The sequence below is a fragment of the Cervus canadensis genome, chromosome 9 (assembly GCF_019320065.1).
Source record: "Cervus canadensis isolate Bull #8, Minnesota chromosome 9, ASM1932006v1, whole genome shotgun sequence".
NCBI lineage: Eukaryota > Metazoa > Chordata > Mammalia > Artiodactyla > Cervidae > Cervus > Cervus canadensis.
In genome coordinates this window covers 3,729,545-3,749,138 of record NC_057394.1, presented here as the reverse complement: position 1 = coordinate 3,749,138, position 19,594 = coordinate 3,729,545, and the positions used below count along the sequence as shown (strand labels likewise).

At 41.0% G+C, this 19,594-nt stretch overlaps 1 protein-coding gene across 2 annotated transcripts in view; it reads right to left on the bottom strand.

Annotated features, from left to right (window-relative positions):
- Positions 1 to 17,352, bottom strand: part of NALF1 (NALCN channel auxiliary factor 1) — a 584,022-nt gene extending 566,670 nt beyond the window's left edge. For both annotated transcript variants that reach the window (XM_043478220.1, XM_043478221.1), the window contains exon 1: positions 16,452 to 17,352. In XM_043478220.1, coding sequence (XP_043334155.1) covers positions 16,452 to 17,345 — 894 coding nt within the window. In that variant the 5' untranslated portion in view covers positions 17,346 to 17,352. The remainder of the gene's footprint in view (positions 1 to 16,451) is intronic.
- Positions 17,353 to 19,594: the final 2,242 nt, after the last annotated feature.

Below are 19,594 nucleotides of genomic sequence, written 5' to 3'. Positions count from 1 at the left end.
AGTGAAGCAGCCGTAATACGCATGCCCAGATTCAGAGGGAGGGCACGCCTGCGTCCTCTCAGGTGGAGAAGCATCAGAGAATCTGCCTCAATGTTTTAGAACCATCACGAGCTCAGACTTTCTTTCTTTTCTTCTTTAAAAGTGATTACACAAAAAACAGGAATAAGTTGTAATTCCTAGCTTTAAGAGTTATCGCAAAATCTAACAGGAGAAACAAATGGACAAGTACATCCACATGCTGCTAGAAATCGTCTTCACGCCAATGTTTTCAGTTATTTTCAACTTTCTTCCTTCTCAATAATCTTTGAAAATCTGGACTGGTTCTATACTATAGCAATGTAATAGAAAGCAAATATAATTGTCAAGAGTTTTAAATAAAAGTCTTATGTCCTGTGCTTAGAAAGAAAGAAAGAAAGTGAAATTGCTCAGTTGTGTCCAACTCTTTGCGACCCCATGAACTGTAGCCTACCAGGTTCCTCCATCCATGGGATTTTCCTGGCAAGAGTACTGGAGAGGGCTGCCATTTCCTTCTCCAGGAGATCTTCCAGACCCAGGGATTGAACCCAGGTCTCCCGCATTGTAGTCAGACGCTTCAGCGTCTGAGCCACCAGGGAAGCTTTTCTTCAAAATGGGGATAGTTATCAGACCTACTTCAGAGAATTAAATAAGCTGGGTCTAGCACCAACACTAGGCGCTAACTGTAAAGTGCAAACACAAGATCTTAACAGAGAAGAAAACTGTCCTCCAACTTTGGGCATAGCTTTGCTGCCTACCCATGAATCAAATCAAAATTTAAGAAGCAAAATTAACATTTACAAAGATAGAGAAATAGCTTTTCATCATTTTTTCCCCTATACTTGGGTTGCTGACTGATTAACAAAGTTTCTTCATCAGAGGACCAAAGCAGTCACTGTACTTATATTTATTTCTCTATGAGTAATACAAAAAGTCCCTGAATATCCATTAGGGATTCAGCTTCTTCCTTATCATATTGCTAACACTCTAGCTCATTCCATACTGTGAAATGATACAGACATGCTTGGAAAGTGATTTTTTTAAGCCACAGTGCCAGTTTACCAAATTATAATAAATAAATAACTTACACAGACTGCATTAGTAATATTGGCATAATTAGCAAACATTTTCCTCCCCGCAGACTATTGATTCTTTTTTAAAACAGTTTTGAATTATGAAAAAAATTAAACATACAGAAAATTTGAAAGACTAATAACTAAACACCGATATAACCATAATATAGATTTGGCAAATGTTGCCATAATTATTATACTTTTATATTTTCTGCCAAACTAGATCAAAGTAAGTCACAGATGTCACAATGCTCTTCTTAAGTGGAACATGGTATTTTAAAACATTTCTCTGTGGGTTACTTAAAGTTTTGGAACTATCTGACCTGTCTAGGTGATTTCTCAGATGAAGTAACCATTATAGAGTTGTATCTTTCCAGTCTCTTAAAATTAATAAACTAATCAGCAGAACTAAACAATGATATATTTTTCTAAAGCCTTCTAAATTTGAAAAAAAACACTGAATTTTTTTTAATTGCTTTTCTGAAAAGGTTCAGAGATGAATAGTTGTTTCTTTCTTTAAGTGGCCAGATTAAGGAAACACATCCCCACTGCAAGCTATGGAATAATTACACTGTTGTTTATTACTTTTGAAACCCATAATTACCCATAAAGAAGCATGTACAAATAAAATACTGTGTTTATATTTGCCATATAAAAAGCTTTCTTGTTCAGCAACAAAGATATCAAACACCATATTTTATAAAATTAGTATTTTGTAATTATTTGACTTGGGGCCGATTGTATTTTTAAGAGGGAAAGAATGAATTTATAAGCAAGTTAGAAGAACCAATTTCAGGCTGAAATTGCAGCACTGTCCTGATTTCAAAGCTCTAAGTGAAATCTCATTTCCATTTACAGGTTGAAAGCAAGACCACGTGAAAAGAAATATTTGTTACCAAGTTGCTGTTGTTGTTGTTTTGTAGCAGAATATGAACACCACAGCTTTTAGCTTAAGAGATGTACATGCCTTTTAATCTTGTTCTCATTAACAAGTAGCTAGAAGAAGAATCAAATATTCTCCTGGATTTTCCCTCATATTCCTTCCTTCTTTTAGGTTAGTATGTATCCTGTTTATATATAAATTTCTTACAATTTTTTCATGTCCATACATGAGTCACACATGATGAAGCATCTGATAATTTATTCTTTTTTTAACTAGGTGCACTGTGGGATATCTTTTATCTCAGTGCCTAAATTACTATTGCCATATAATAATAGTGCTCAAATTATCTAAGAACAGTTTCCACTAAAGATCTGTTTTTCTAGATCTGAAAGAGACACGTGCACCCCAATGTTCATCGCAGCACTGTTTATAATAGCCAGGACATGGAAGCAACCTAGATGCCCATCAGCAGATGAATGGATAAGGAAGCTGTGGTACATATACACCATGGAATATTACTCAGCCGTCAAAAAGAATTCATTTGAATCAGTCCTAATGAGATGGATGAAACTGGAGCCCATTATACAGAGTGAAGTAAGCCAGAAAGATAAAGAACATTACAGCATACTAACACATATATATGGAATTTAGAAAGATGGTAACGATAACCCTATATGCAAAACAGAAAAAGAGACACAGAAATACAGAACAGACTTTTGAACTCTGTGGGAGAAGGTGAGGGTGGGATGTTTCAAAAGAACAGCATGTATACTATCTATGGTGAAACAGATCACCAGCCCAGATGGGATGCATGAGACAAGTGCTCGGGCCTGGTGCACTGGGAAGACCCAGAGGAATCGGGTGGAGAGGGAGGTGGGAGGGGGGTTCGGGATGGGGAATAAGTGTAAATCTATGGCTGATTCATATCAATGTATGACAAAACCCACTGAAATGTTGTGAAGTAATTAGCCTCCAACTAATAAAAAAATTAAAAAAAAAAAAAAAAGATCTGTTTTTAAAAGGAAATATTCATTCGTCCTTATACTATGTTTTTTTCCCTATAGAGCACCAAAAATTGTATGACGAAGTGCATTCCTAGAGGCGATGATTACAAATGAAGTTATTGAAATATTCTTTATGCAGCATCCTTTAATACATCTGGATGGCAAAGAAGATTAAAATAACCACTGTGATCACTCTGAGAAGATGGGTGTGTTCTCTTCAGGCCTGACATTCTTTTCTTTTGGCCCCTCCGGTTCACCTGCTCAATTCACAGCCAGCATTGGTAGCCCTTGAGAACGGCCCTTCACCATTAACTGGAGAAATCAGAGGGACTGAGTTGAACAGCCTCCTGGGAAATTCTCTTTAATAATTTACTACATTAGACACATCATATATTGTCACAGTAGGAAAAAAAAAACAAAAAAAACGGGAGAATAAGAATAGGCTCAGGGCCATACAAAAGAGCCCAGAATGGAGACCACATTACACAGACAAAAATGAAGTCTGATCATCAGTCACACAGGAGTGGGGAGCGGGGACCTTCAGTAACCACTGTGTGTTGCCTTCGGTCTCCCTGCAGCACCGTCATCTGCTCACATGTGGGTCAGAGGTCAGGCCATAAAGATAAACTGATACATTTAGATGAAGGGAAAATGTTTTTCCCTAAACAAAATCTATGTGTCTCCTGCATTGCAGGCAGATTCTTTACCTGCTGAGCTACCAGGGAAGCCCAGACAATATCTATCATGAGTTAACTCTACTATAGTTCATCTACAACAAAATCTAGTCTTGACTTGAAAAAAAAAAAGTCAGTTGTTGAGTGCCTTTAGCTATATTGTTTTCATCTTTATTAATATAAACAAGTGGTAAAGAAATGCAAATGTGCACTGCTGAGCTTCTGCATTTGTCTGTTTAAACTGGCTATTGTGAAAAACTTAAACATCCATCCAATTAGAGTGCAATGCTAGAGAAACTGTAATACAGAACCTAACTTGTAGCCTAGTTGGTAAAGAATCTGCCTGCAATGAGGGAGACCCAGGTTCAATCCCTGGGTAGGGAAGATGCCCTGGAGAAGGAAACGGCAATCCACTCCCGTATTCTTGCCTGGAGAATCCCATGGACAGAGAAGCCAGGCGGGCTACAGTCCATGGGGTCACAAGAGTCAGACACAACTTAGCTACTAAACCACCACCAATGGTCAGTGAACTTCAAGTTGGGCACATTTGCCATGCTGCCGTCTGGACAGCACAACTGGGGCAAAGCCTAGCCTCTCTGTCCATGTTCTTTACCAGGGCCTTTTAAAGTCTCTACCTTCATGAAATAATTGAGGATTATCAAAAATCAACTCTGCTGTCCTCAGGGAACCATTTTAGGTTTTTGTTATGAAAAGTTCAAGCACTTACTAAAGTATGAAACATAAAATTACAGATTTGAGACTTACAAATATTCTTGGATCTTGTTAACTTTTTCCAGATTTTTAAGTTATTTGGAAATAAGAAGTTATTCCTCCAAGACTAAACAAACAAATAAAAAGAGTTTGGGCACTCTTTTAATATGCTCGTGCTTGTCAAAAATTATTTAGATAAATAACTGCTTTGACTTCTTGTAGGTGAAGCAGCATATACACAGTTGGCCTGTTCCATCCATTAAGTCAAACAATCAAAAACCACAAGGACTTAAAGACTGAATCATTTATTTTAATAATTTTAAATAGCCAATTAATCAAATAGAGAAATCAAGTCCATGACTGAGCAGTTGATAACTATGCCAGTTGAAAATAATCTATATTCATCAAAGAAGCCAAACTATGCTGACAAGGATTTTGTTTACTCAGACTTGAATTCCATCTCACTGGAATTTTCAGACATATTAAATGAAAATGAACGTTTTGTTTAAAAAGTCTAAACTGAAATAAGGAAAGGGCTCCTTTTTTTCATAAGTGACTTCCAAATTGTGGCATGAAGCCATTGCTTCAGAAAGCCCGGATTCCCCCAAATGCTTGCTTAACAGCCCATAGTGACCTGTTTCATTTTCACTCAGGGGAACAGGAAATTCTGTTTTTTGTTTGTTTGTTTGTTTGTTTGTTTTTAATGGTTTAAGATTCAGATTCACCTTTTTAAAAATACTTGCTTCTCTTCAGACAGACTCTCACTGCTTATCTTGGGTCACTGTGACTCCCAAGATTAAATATACCACCAGTGCCTTTTTAAATGCCTCTACAGAAAATAAGTCAAAAGTCTCTGTCAGGGAATTGATCTGCACCAGGACAGCTCTGGTCAGAAACCGATGACTGGATTAGGACAAACTTGTCAATGTTTTCCATCAGCTCAGCGTCTAACAGTAGGGCAAGCTCTGCAGGGTGACACCATCCTGTCTTCTCAGAGTAGCCTGGATGAACAGATGACAGCTCTACCCGTCAACTATATATATGTATTTTTTTGCCCACATGGATTGCAGGGTATCAGTTCCCCAACCAGGGATAGAACCCAGGTCATTACAGTGAACGTCCGGAATCCTAACCACTAGGCCACCAGGGAACTCCCTCGCCAGCTACGTTTTACTATATACCTATTCCTTCTTTCCCCAACACGGATGTGTAAGTATCCACATCTTGCAGGAACTGATGGAACAGCCATGTAAATCTATGTGTTTCTGACTTTTAGGCCTATGCTCTTCTCCTACACCCAGCTGCTGCAACAGAAAAACTGGATGAAAGAAGTTATAATTTCTTTTATGTGCCAAAGAACTTCACATTCTATCCACTCCTGCTGTCAGCCACCCACATTCTCCCCCTAAAATATTAAAAAAAAAACTAGATGAGCAATGACTTGTGGCAGACTGAACACACTGTAATAAAGTCAGAGGCCATGAGACTAAGGGCCAGACTCTACCGGCCTGAGTTCTGTCTGGGCCACACTCACCTGGGAGGACTCTGGCAGCTTCCTACCTTCTCTAGCCTTAATCAACCCACTTGTTGGAGCAAGACCCCCGCTTCCATATGGCAACTTTTACCAAGGTAAAGAACCTTGCTGTGTCTCTTCTTTCTGAGGGCAGCCATGGACCCGCTCACGGAGCACAGCTCACAGTCTTCTGGTCTACCCAGTTCTGCCTGGCGTATCTCAGCACCTGCTATGTTGGCCTCGTCCACCAGCTCTAGTTCAAATGCTGAGGTGACCTTTAACTCTGCTTCCTCTCCCTTCCCAGTTAACAAAAACACTAAGGATGGCAGAGTGTGCAAATGGAGAGGCAGAGCAGAAAATAACAAGGACGACCAAAACGGAACACAAAGACAAGTAGCTAGAGGGTACAGCAAAGGGCGACGTTTAAAATGGAGCTTGGAGGCACGGGAGACTCTGCAGCGCCTGACAAACTACATAACAAAGAATTTCTCCCAAGATTGTTTTCAACCCAAGGTTTCTGGGAGATGGAGGGTCATTACAACGGTTTCTTCATGTGTCCTCCCCAAAAGGTTTGTACACGAAAGGGCTCAAGTTCCTTTGCCATAATCTAAGAGGATCCACTGAGTCTAAACCCCAGCACATGTTAATTTTTAATCTAAAATAACAAGGGGAAAAGTCAGGCTTTAGGAATGCAACATTTTCACCCTAAATTTTTGTTTTTAGCTGAATTTTTGTTTTCTGTTTCATTCTAAAGACTCACCTTTAGTCACCTTTCCAGAGAAACGGAAGGGATGTAGACGTAGTAAAATCAGGTTTATCATGCAAAATATAAAATCTGTTTATAGAACTCTTGTAATTGACTGTTGCTTACCAGAAAATTTACATGAGATCTCAAGTGAAGCAATTTTACTGATTTCCCAGGGCTTTTTCCCCATGGGTTTTAATGAACTGCTTCTACTTATTGGGCATCATCAAGCCCCAGGTTAGATACTTTAACATGCATGGGAGTCTCCTGATTTCGTCCCATAACTGTCTTATGAAAGAGGTGCTAGAATCCCTATTTTAAGTAATTTGCATGATGTCATATAATTAATAAGAGATGAAACTGGGAGTTGAACCCAGTCTATCTTCAATACTTCTTGTAACTATTTTACTATACTTCTCTATTAGGTTTAAAATTAATTTCTATTTTTAGAACTTTCTATTAAACATACTAACATTTTTGAAGAAAATAGATAATGAGATAGCCATATTTAATTCCATGGATTCTATGTCACTGAACTCCAGCGCAGCACATTCCTAAAGAAAATAATTCACAGTGACACATATAATTATTTATGATCTCATATTTACAGCCAATAATTATTTTCTATTATTTGAAAATGAATATTCTACTTTATTTAAGCATTTTCAAGATAATAATTGTACTTATTGTCTGAAATTCCGAAATTATAGCATTGTTCCTCTTTAAAATACAAACAACAAAACAAAGGATCTTAGCTGCACAGCACAATGTACAAAGATAAAACCTCCCTCCTTCCTGAGAATAAGCAATAAATTAGAGCCTGTTATCTTCTCTTTGGGATCTGGTGCCTTCACTAATTTTTTCTGAAAGTGATATTTTCAACATCATACTCCCATCTGGGTCCTGGATCAAACGCTACAAATATTCTAATGCTTATTTCATCATAAAATATTTATCCCTTTAAACTCACATCTTCCCACCTTTTCATTTCCCTTTTCTTTTCATGGCCGAACTTAATGAAGAATCGTTCAAACTAGTTTTTATTTCATCAACTCCAGCTCATTCCTTAATGCATCACAATTTGACATCTCTTTCATCATTCTATTGAAGCCAGTCCTGTAAGGTTCAACAAGACTTAATTGTCAAATGCAGTGACCTATTTCTAGGCTTCATCCTACATGTTCTTTCTGAAACACAAGACACTCTTGACTGACTCTACATCCTTCTTAAAACTCCTCCCTATATTGTTCAGATCTTCACATTCTAAGGATGCTCTCCTTTCCGTCCGCCTCCGCCCCTCCCCACCCTCCTCCCCTCCCGCCCTCCCCCATTCTCTCTTCTGTTCTCATCCTCCCATTTTCACTCTCATTCCCTGTTTCTTCTCAGTCTCTCTTTCTGGTCCCTTTTCTGCCCAGACCCTTTAACGTTGCTCTTCCTCATAATTCATCTTTAACATTCCCTCCATGTAATCTGTTTCTGTTAATCATCTACTCTCTGCCCACAGCTTCCTGGATCAAACTACATCATGTGTAGAGAGTAAATGCCACACCAAAAGCCCAACTTGCATGGTTCACTATCTACTGGACATCTCCTGATGGCATTATCTCCAAGAATGGACTCCTGTCATTTCACTAATCTCAATCCCAATGTGTTCTTCCTCCTGTATTTGCTTCTCATTACATGCATCCACACCCAGAGAATCACCTTTCCTGAAGTCTGAATCAAATCCTTCCTCCACATGGCAACTGGTAAATTTTAACTCAGAAAAGTCTCCTGAATCTTGCTTTCTTCTCCCCTTCCATAGCCACCATAGTCATTTAGAATCTTCTCTCCATCCTGGTAGCCACTAGCCACTTGGGGCTATTTAAATTTAGACTAACTGAAATGAAATATCATTTGAAACTTAGTTTCTGACATCACTTCACCCTCTTCCAACCTATCAACATATTGCTGCCAGGGCTAAGTTTTGAGGAAAACAAACCATCCCAAGCAAATCACTTGATTAAAATTCCTTTCTGATATTGTATCACATAGAGGATGAGATTCAAGCCCTTAGCATGGGATACATGGTTCTTCACAATTGAGCACTAATATCTCTCCAGAGGTTTTTCTTCCAGCTCTTGCCATATAGCTTACTCAATGTGTGAGTGGAACTATGTCCCCCCAAATTCATACACTGAAGCCCTGACCCCTCAGTGTGAGTGTATTCAGAAAGAGGACATATAAAGGGCCAATAAAGTTTAGATAAATATTAAGATTTCTAATGATTACAGATTTCAGGCAATATGTACACAATTCTCAACTCATAAACTCAACATCTTTTAAAACACTGTGGTAAAAATTGGATGGCGGTTTAAAATTTTTAAACAAAAAGCGACTGTATCTTACTGAACTTACAAATTCAGTGCAAGAACTATCACAGGTTTCCAAAGTCTGCTTCCCTCCCTCCAGAACTGTATCTATATCCTTCCTCTGTTCCACTTGAAATGGAACTCTAAGTGTTCTGCTGATAGTCATACCATTTATTCATAGTCATAACCACCCCCCAAGCGAGAAGGCGATGGCACCCCACTCCAGTTCTCTTGCCTGAAAACTCCCATGGACGGAGGAGCCTGGTAGGCTGCGGTCCATGGGGTCTGTAAGAGTCGGACACAACTGAGCGACTTCACTTTCACTTTTCACTTTCATGCACTGGAGAAGGAAATGGCAACTGACTCCAGTATGCTTGCCTAGAGAATCCCAGGGATGGGGGAGCCTGGTGAGCTGCAGTCTGTGGGGTCACACAGAGTCGGACATGACTGAAGCGACTTAGCAGCAGCAGCAGCACCCACCCCAACAAGACTTTGAAATGATGAACCTGGAGTTCTTGGCTGTTCATTCCAGCTGTCTAGGACTCCAAACTGTCTGCCATCATAGCTTGCTATATCATCTATAAAACACTATTAATGATAAATTAAAAATTAAAAAGTAAATATGGCAAAAATTTTAACAGGTATTTGTGGATTTATATACTTATCCCTTCACTATTTAGTATGACTATAATTATCATAATGAAGAGGGGAAAGCAAACACAATAAGGTGAGGACGTGAGCTTGAGCTTTAACACTACCAGCTGCTTGACCTCAGAAGAGTTAACTTCACTCATCACTTTACTCATCTGTAAAACACGTGACAGTACCTATAAAGACGACGATGAGTAAATGAATTAGACTAGTCTCTGACCTGTAATCAACTCTAAAACTTGTTAGCCACTACTGAAGCTCGTCCTAGCACTTAAACTGAGTGACTCAAATCATTTTCTGAGAAAACCAATACATTGTCATGATCATACATTTAAATCTTAGTTCAATTTTTTTTTCCCAAATCTACTAAGTCAGTGAGAGTTCAGGCGGAAAGAGACTGATTATTTCTGATGGCAGTGGAGAGGCAGAGAAGTAAGATCTCTGAACTCTGGGTTTGCCATGGGACACGGGCCCGGCGAGTGGAGCCTCCAGAAGCCAGGAGAGGATTCAGCCAGATGAAAGCAAGAGGGCACACTGGCAGGAAGAAGAGGAAATCGAGGGGTGAGGACTCACAGTTTTGCGTAGAGCCCAATTTCCTTCTCAAGAGGGGCAGAGCATCTGACACATACAATTCCCATGTATTTCTAAAGAAGTAATTATTGCATCCACTCATCCCACATATGTGCAGATATATTACTACTGCTGCTAAGATCAATAACTGAATTTAAACACTAGAAAACGTGCATTTTTTGCAGGTTTTTTTTTTTAACCATCTGTAATAGCATCTACAACTTTTTCTTTTAGTAAATGATTCTGTATAGAAACAGAGAGGGAAAACCAGCTACTAACCTTTTAACACTTTAAACACCCAAGAAGGAAATATTTTCATGCATTCTACACAATACATAGTATAAATCATGAACTATTTATTACCAAAGAAAGGCAGATGTGAATTCCTATTTTCAGTTTTAAAGAATCGAAGTAAATTAAAACATTTTATTACTGAAATATCATTATTTGGATTGTAATGTTTTATTGCTTATTAACTTAATGTAAAACTTAAATTTAGTGTTTCACAGCATTTTCCAATCTAAACTTTTAAAAAACAAAACAATAAAATGTGATGATATTACAATCCCTTCAAAACAGAACAATGATAAGATCCCTCTAAAATGAATTTCTAAATTAAGTGTGGTAGCATTCTGTGTCTACTTAGCAACTTGTATCTTCAAAACAATGTATGAATGTCACTAGTTATTCCAGTATGATAGAAATAAGTAAAAGAGGAAATATGGCTCATCATTATAATGGAGAAAGAACAATAAAAATGAATTAGTAATTCTCTAGGTTTAATAAAGTAAATAGGTAAAGAAAGAATAAACCAAACCACATGAAACACTATGAAAAGCCGAAATGTTCTCTCTTAAAACCAACGCATACTTCTGAAAAAGTCTAAATTTTAGCCATTTATACAAGCTAAAATTAGAGACAAAGTAAGGAGGCTGAGGCTCCTCTAATCAAATAGTTGATCATCTCACAGAGAGACAATCATCTAATTTATGCACTCATGTGCTCAGTCCATTAGTGAACAACAGAATAATGACTCAGTTCTGGCTAAAAGACAGAAAATCCACAGCCAATAGGCCCATCCTTGAATGTTCAAAGCTCTGGTCTTCTCTGCACCCTTCTCTCCATGTTCTTTCCTTGGCACATTCCCCAAACCTCGCACACTGGTTCGCATTTCATGTGACTTCCTCAGCCACAGGGTATTCGCTCTCCCTACCCCCTGACCATGTCCTGTTGCCTTTACCACTTAGAAACAATGTAAGTTCCTTTCTTATCTGTTGAACCAATGAGGTTATTATGTGTTACAGAGGCGCAGGACCTAAAAGGTCTTTCCACTTTGCTTGTCACTCAACTACAACAAGGGTTCTCACCCTAAGCTGCATGGCCTCAGGGAAACTGGAAGCTCATGACGCAAGCCAGGCTAATGAAATCAGAATCTCTTAGGGCTGGGCGTGTTTTCAAAGATTCCCAGGATAGTCTAATATGATGCCAAGGACCACTGATCTAGAGTAAATGTTAACTGATATTGAAGAAACATCTTTTCAATGTAAGTCAACATAAAGTGAACAATGACATGTTTGGTGCCTAGTCAACGTGAGGTCAACAAAGAAGATTAAGACTGAAAAGGAAATAGGGAATTGAAATTAAAGCAATAGGTCAGTAATGCAAACCAAAATAGTATTGTGTTTCAAACAGCTATCTACAGATTTGTTTTTGTACATTCAATCTAGTATCAAAATATATCTTAATACATTCTGATTTATTTGTGGGAGACCATGAGACTGAGAACATTATTTGATTTTTTTCCTTTATACTTTAGTTCACCTTGCATATGCAAACACCAAGCTCATCTAATTAAAGTGATTAAAACCAACGTATAACAGCAATTATTAAAATTTTGTGGTTATGCCCTATATAGCTACTAATCTGACCCAGTTACAAGTCAGAATTTTTTAAAAAATCATTCCTTGGTTTTTAATGCACCCCATTTTTATATGGGGCAAAAATATTAAAAATAAAAATCTGGTCATAAAAAGTTATGATAGTGGCTTTGACCTTACAAATGGCCTTATTAATGGTTAAAGTGATCATCTGAAGGTTAGACTGTGTGATATTGCAGAGAAGCAACTCAGTCATAAAAAGATGATTTGAAAATAATACAATGGTAGAATGTAAAAGAAGTTTATTTGCAGATGTATTCCACACTCCGGATACTGTCATAATATATACAGTTAGCACTTAACTGATTACAGCAAAATATTTTAAATATATTTATATGGAAAAAATTGTTAGATATTTTATTTCCTTAAAAATTATTTTAAAATGTCTACAGTGTATGACATTAAAATAAATAAGAATTTAAAAATGACTTTTTGTTTAAACTGCATATTATGTAGCCAAATTTTACATTCTCAAACTGCTTAATGTTTCTGAGTGATTTCTGCAAACGATACCCAAAGCTCTGAGCATCACAACTCTTACATACAGGAACATTAGCAGAGTATTCTTCTGATCACTGTCTGTTAAATAAAATATGCAATATAATTTACTTTAGCATAAAATTGTGAAATAAAAGTATAAGAATGCATACATTCTTGACAGTATAAGGATTACAATCTATTCTAAGAGAATTAAAATACAGTGATGCAGTGATTTATATTAGAATCTAATCTCAAACTCACTTTTCCTGACCATCTGTCTTAAAGAATAAAACTATTAGTAACAAAAGTTTACCTGTAACACGGACATTTATATTCCCTAAATATTTCAGTTTTATAATATGTAATTTCAAGAATGCCTAGAAGCTAAAGAATGGCATATTTTAAAAAAAAATCTTCATAAGAAAAACAACTAAGCAAAAATTAAGGCATGTTAATAATGTACATATGTAATTGTTTATGCTTGGAAGAGTGTATTTTTAATATTGCCAGCCATCTTGAGGACTTTCACAGATTTGTCAGATGCTTGCTGTATGTCAAAAACAGTATTTAGAATAAAACTGCAAAATCCAGAGAAGAATTACTGTCATAATTTTTGCTACTTGAATGCTATAGTCTAAATGATATATGCATAAGTTCTTGATCTTAATTCCCAGATAAAAGTATACGTTTATTTTAAAAATTAAACCAGCCATCTCTAAGAATGTTAAAAAATATTCTTGGGCATAAATGATTTCTATTATGTATTGGAAATAAACCTTTACTAAAGTAAATCCAAGCTATGTTTAATCTCCAATGATTACAAGTCCAAAGCAATATGATTTGATTAAGTCAATATTAAGGTTTGTTTTTTTTTCTCAGTATAATGGGCCAAAAGTCCCTTAAATCAAGTTCAATAAAAATTAAATTTAATCCATTTTAATTGCATACATATATGGAATGTGGCATTTCTTTTTAATGGGAGCAAGTATAAAACTAGAAGGCAATAACATGTCCTAACTTTTAAAGTTTAGAAGTCACTATATTAATCATGTAATTATATATGGGTATTATAAAGTTAATATATTTCCTCTAAAATATGAATTCTAATTATTTGTATAACTAATATTATAGCATATATCCTATATATAAATATAAATACATTAATAAACTATTAATTTAGATTTTTTATGAATATATTACCAATTCTGGAAATATAATGCATTTACTTTTAATGTAGCCTAAGACTTTGTCATTAACCTTAAAATGCAGAAAATTTTGCATGAACTATATATCTTGAACACTGCCCCTGAAGATAGACATCATTTCTTAATTATAAGTATGTCTGAAATAAGTAAAAGCATTCAGAAAGAAACTCAGATACATTCTTCAAAGACCACCAACAGCATTTTAAGTCAAGTGATACACTTTGTATGTGGATGTGATTGCAGTTTTGCAGAATCATAAAGAAGCTGTATGTTAAGCTAAGGAGCTAACCAATAGGTTTGTAAGTCATCAACCAAGAACACACACTGAACACACCTCACCCCGGCACCTAAAATTTGAAACTGTGTGAAAACAGTTATCCTGGAATAAATGTCAAGTGTTTCCAACTGACAACCAACCAACCAAAAAATAGCTCAAGGCATCACAAGTAATAAATCCTGTGTTGTGGAGATGAAAAACTCAAATGTCTGTGTTTACTTTTCAGTATGAAGAAATATTTCTGGAAGGCATTAAGATTTTTTAAATGTACTTTTGTGTATATAGCTCACAATGACTACTTTATATGAAAACATAATCCAGAAGTAGTTCATAACATTACATATTCATTTAACCTACACTATACCTTATAGCTATGATGATATAAGTATGAGGGTGATAATTATATTAGGTCAAGAGAAAACTCTTTATCTATTTATATATACATATATGCATAGATATTTATGTGAATATTCAAATAAAATAAATTTGACAGACTTATTTAAGAATGTTCTGTAGTCTACAATGTAGACTACCTTGTAAATACTGAGCCTATGCAAACTGAAGTAACTAGAAATTTCTATGAGAGTTTACATTCAAGGAGGCAAAAAAATTCAAATTATTACAAGGGATCACTTTAAACATAAATATACTGAAACCTTTGCAAGTTTTTTACTGGTAGTAAATTAGTAGACAGATCCATTTCCTTGTAATTCTGAGGAAACATTATCTTGTCAAAATAAATAACTATGCAATAAATATACTAGTCATTCATTAGTAACTTCTACCATTAAGATTAATTTCCAGGCATATGGTTAAGAAGAATATATAAAAATCTTTTAAGATCCATTTATCTAATGAAGCAGCATTCTAAATTAATGCTGCAAATGCAATATCATTACTTGCAAAGAAGATACGTTTCTGGTATTAAAGAACGTTGGCAAAGCAAGCTTAGTTTCAGTTTAGCTTAGTTGTCAGGAGCACAACTAATCAATCCAGGCTAGAATAGAGCCCTCGAACTGGGTTCAGTTGAAGTAGGTATCCCTTAGGCCAGATCTCCTGTGAAAGCATCACAAGAACCCTCTGGTCCATACTGCCCTTGACCACACTTTTCCAGCAAGTGAGGCAAAGGAGGCTCAGTTGTGTTCCTTGGGGGAGGTTCAGGGTGTGATGAAGAGAAAGGTAGACAATATGGCGTATCATTTCTTTTGAAAAGCAATACTATTTTATTGCTTAAGAAATTTTATTTTATTTGAATTTGTTTTATTGTTTAAGAAATTACCTTTGGAACAAAACATCAGGGTTTGTTGAGATTCTGCCATCATTTCTTCCCCTACTAAAAGGTCACTGCAGTATCTTCATCTTCAACGGAGCCCTTGAGAAAATCTCGTTTCAGCACCATGGACAGCAACACTCCTACTAGGACACGCGCCCACGGTCACATTTGCCATTTCTTAAGAAACTTGCATACACTACCCCTTTGTGAACCAGCAAGGTTTACAGCCATTATTATATTCAACAGGAAGGGGCTGAAGATAATATATGTTATCAATGAGTTCAGTATTTTTTAGTTATGCCGTTAAGCATTTGCCAATTAGTACTTCCTGAGAGCATCCTGAAAATTCAAGCTAATTACATAAGGTGACTAATAAATAATCTAACACTGATCAGTTATCACCAGATATGTAATCAAAATTTTCTACCCATACTGAGCCTCTGATCAATAACTATACACATTTCTAAGAGAAAACAAGAAGCTCATGTGAGTAAATACGCTTAGGTAGGCCCCCAAACTTTCAAAACAACCAGTACTACTCCTGGAAAACACGTAAAACGCTTTTAGTTCTTCCCACATAAACAATCACAAACACTTTCTCTTGTCCCTTTGGCCAACCAGCTTAATTATGTCACTATCAGAGACTTCATGTGTAAGGTCCATAAGCCAGACCACACATGGCCTGTCTTAGCCTGTTCTGACTTCAGCTGTGGTCACCAGTATTCAGTCCCATCACAGTCTTCCTCACAAGCTTCACTCAAATTACATTAAAAAAAAAAAAAAAAAAAAGTGGCAGAATCTGAACCAACTCCGTAGCTTTAAGAGATAGTTAAAGCACTGGCTTTATCATCTCAGAAGACCAGAGTCCTCCTGATCTGCCAAGGATTCTCAGAAGGCACGGATCCACCAGCAATTCACAAGAGAGTCCCAAGTCAAGCAGCAGGTCAGGCGCTTACAACCACAAAAACAATGGTCGAAGTAACAAACCAGAGTCAAAAAGCGACTTGAAAACTCTAGAAGACACCTCCACCCAACACACACAGAAATAACAGCGCGAAGAAAGGGGGAAAAAAACCCACAGGTTCCTACCTTACAGTCCTCAGGACACGATTTCACCGAGTACTCCTCTGATTGTAAGTATTTATGCAGCACGCTTTCAAACTCTTCGTATTTCTCCTGAGCGTGGTGGTCGTAGTCTTGGTAAGCCTCGACGCACTGTCTGCAAGTGGTCATCTCACCACCCTCCTTGAGCACCACATCCAGACTACAGTTCAAAGTGTTGGGACTGGACAACCCCGAGAACAACTCCCAAAGTGTGTAGGAATTACAAAACGAAAGGTAAAAATCCGACAAGTTCCAGAGCGGAGTTGGCTGCGGCGGGCCCCGGGTCTGCTGCCGCTGCTCCCCGCGGGCCGCCGCCCCCCGACTCCAGTTCCTGGCGCACACGGCGTCCGCGCTCTCCACCGTGAAGCACTGGCCCGAGGAGGCGCCCTGCGGGTAACAAGTCTCCAGGCGCCACGCGGGTCTGGCAGAGTTTCCTGGAAGAAGAGCCTTGCCCCGGCTGTCGGTGCCTCGGCCGCCCTCGCCGCCGCCGCCGGCTCCCGGGGAGGGGGGCAGGGTGGGGGACGGGGAGGCGGAGAGGAGTCTGTGCGCCTGGGCGGCGGGCGAGGGCTCCCCCATGCTCGCCAGGAGCGCGGGCCAGGACGGCTCGTGCTGCCGCTGCCGCTGCCGCTGCTCCTGCCGCTGCCGCTGCCGCTGCTGCTGCTGCTGCTCCTTGTCCCGGGCGCGGGTCAGCTTGGCCTCGGCGCAGAACCACAAGTGATCAGAGAGCAGGACTGTGAAAAACAAGAGAGAGGCCAGAGACAGTCGCCATTTCTGAGCCCTCTCCGAGTCGATGAACGGTTTCTCGTTCTCCCGGGGTGCTGCCAACCAGATTTTTAATCCGTCGTCATACTGCCGACACATCCAAGCACCCCTGGTCATATTTTGGGAGCGCACAGCCCTGGCCGACTCCACCGCGAGGGCTCCGGCGCCGGTGTCACCACAATATGCATTGACTTAGGGGTTCGATTGCCTTCTCCCCTCCTCCCTTTCCTCTCTCTCTCCCTCGCTCCTCTCGCTCTTTGCCTACATCAATATTACCAGGCTTCGGGGGAAGGCAGGACTCGCTTCCGACCTAAGCATCCGCCGACCCCATCCTCTGTCGAGTGGGAAACAACAATGCAGAGACAGGGAGGCAGGGGGGAGAGGGTCGCTCGGAGGCGGCGGCGGGCTGTGGCCGGCGGCGGGCCGGGTGCAGGAGGTGACGGCGGAGGTGGCGGGGTGGCGGCGCCTGTCAGCCGGGCACGGGCAGGGCGCGGGTCCCCATGGCCCCGCGGAGGACGGCCCGCTCTCCCCGGCCAGGGGCACGCCGCGTCTCCACTGCCCACGGACTGCGGCCGGAGCGCCTCGCCGGCGCCTCCTCCCCACCCCCCGCCCGCTGCTCCTTCCTCGCCGGCTCCTTCTTCGGCTCCTCCGGCGGCTACTTCTCGCTCGCTCTGCTCGAGTCCGGAGCCTGGGCGGCCGCCGGCAAGGCGCTCCCGCCCCCCCACCCCCCAGCCCGCGCTCCGGCCGCCGCCGCCGCCGCCGCCGCCGCTGCCGCAGGTCCGCCCGCGGGAACCGGGCTCCGACTGCTGACGCCGCCTCCCCCGGACCTCGGGGCCGAATCGCCTGCGCTGGGCCTCCCGAGAGCCACAGTCATCTTCAGTCCCCGGCTAAGTTGCCGCCATCTTCGTCCTGGAGAAGCACTTTTTGGGGGGGAGCGCCGGCTCGTGCGTCATCTCCTCCTCCCGCGCCGCGCTCGCTCCCTCCTGGCGCATTGGCACCGGGCTCGGCCCGGCGGAGGGGGAGGCGAGGGCGCCGGGGGTCCGGGGGGTGGGCGGGGGGAGCCCGACTGGGCCGGCAGGCCGGCCTGGGCGGCTGCGCGCTGACGCCTGCCGTGCCTTGCCGTCCCCCCCACCCCACCCCCGCCACCTTTGGTTTTTTTTCTGTTATTACTGATAAAAGTCAGACTGCGGACGGCAAGGTTGAGGATGCCTGTGAATTTCTTCGGCACCTCCTGCTCCCTCTCGGACTCCGGGAAAAAGTCCGAGTTGCGGCGGGTGGGCAGAGGCTTCTAGCCGGCGAGGGTCTGGATGTTGCCTCCTGAACTAGACAATGAGCGTGGGCTTCCGATGAGAGGCTGCGGGCACGGGAGGAAACCTGAATTGGCTGGCGGGGGGCAGAGGAGGGACATCTGATCTCTTTGCATGTGTCTCTGGATCCCTGGACAACTAGACATCAACAGCTTCCAGTGCATTATCTTGTCAGATGATTTTAGTATATGGCAGGGGTGATGCGCGTGGCATCTATATCCTTAGCTGTATGTAGGACAGCGACATTTTTCATAAAGTAAAAGGAAATTAGAAGTGGCCACATAGAGTATTAGAGAAAAATACTAGGACCTCGCCTTCCAGGCTTCACTGACTAGCCCACCGTTTCGAGTTCCAATCCTTCCGACCTCGGAGGATTCCTCCTCGGATCTGGAGCATCCCAAGCTCCTGTGACCCCCACTCGGAAGACCTGCGCCCAGCCCCCACCGAGCTGGGCTCTGCCGTCGCCCAGGACTTCCGCAGCACCGGGCCGTCAGGCTGCCCTGATGGGTGGCAGCCGTAGCAATCCGAGCCTCTGGTGCCCCTTAGCGTTGGCTCTTGGAGTTCCGAGAAGGAAAAGCCTGTCACGCTAGGAAAATCAGGGGTCCTCTCGACCCTGCCTCATGCGGGTCAGTGCTGTGGGCAAACATCAGTCTCCTTTTCTGTGAAGACCGTGCCCACTCCGCCCCTCAGGCCCACCGAAGCTGCGAAGGCAGGAGACGGAGCCGGTGGGTGCCAGCGCCTTCCCTGGGCACGCGCCCTGAGTGCAGCAGAGGACAGCGGTGTGTCCCACCGAGCACTCACCGTGGCAAGCGCCTTCTCTGCTTTGGAATGACTCTCCTGTTCTGCAGGGTGCGCATTCACACGAGCGGTGTCAGGGTGCCATCGTTCTAAGTGTGTTGAGAACCCAAAAGGACATCATCCGCATTCATATTCTTTTTAGAGGTGCTGTGAGTGTTGGCACTGGGGCAAAGTGGATATTTTTTTAAAAAGCAAGTTGCAAAAGATAATTGGCAAGATTCGACCAACTGGTCCTTTCTGCAGCATAGTAGGGTATATATT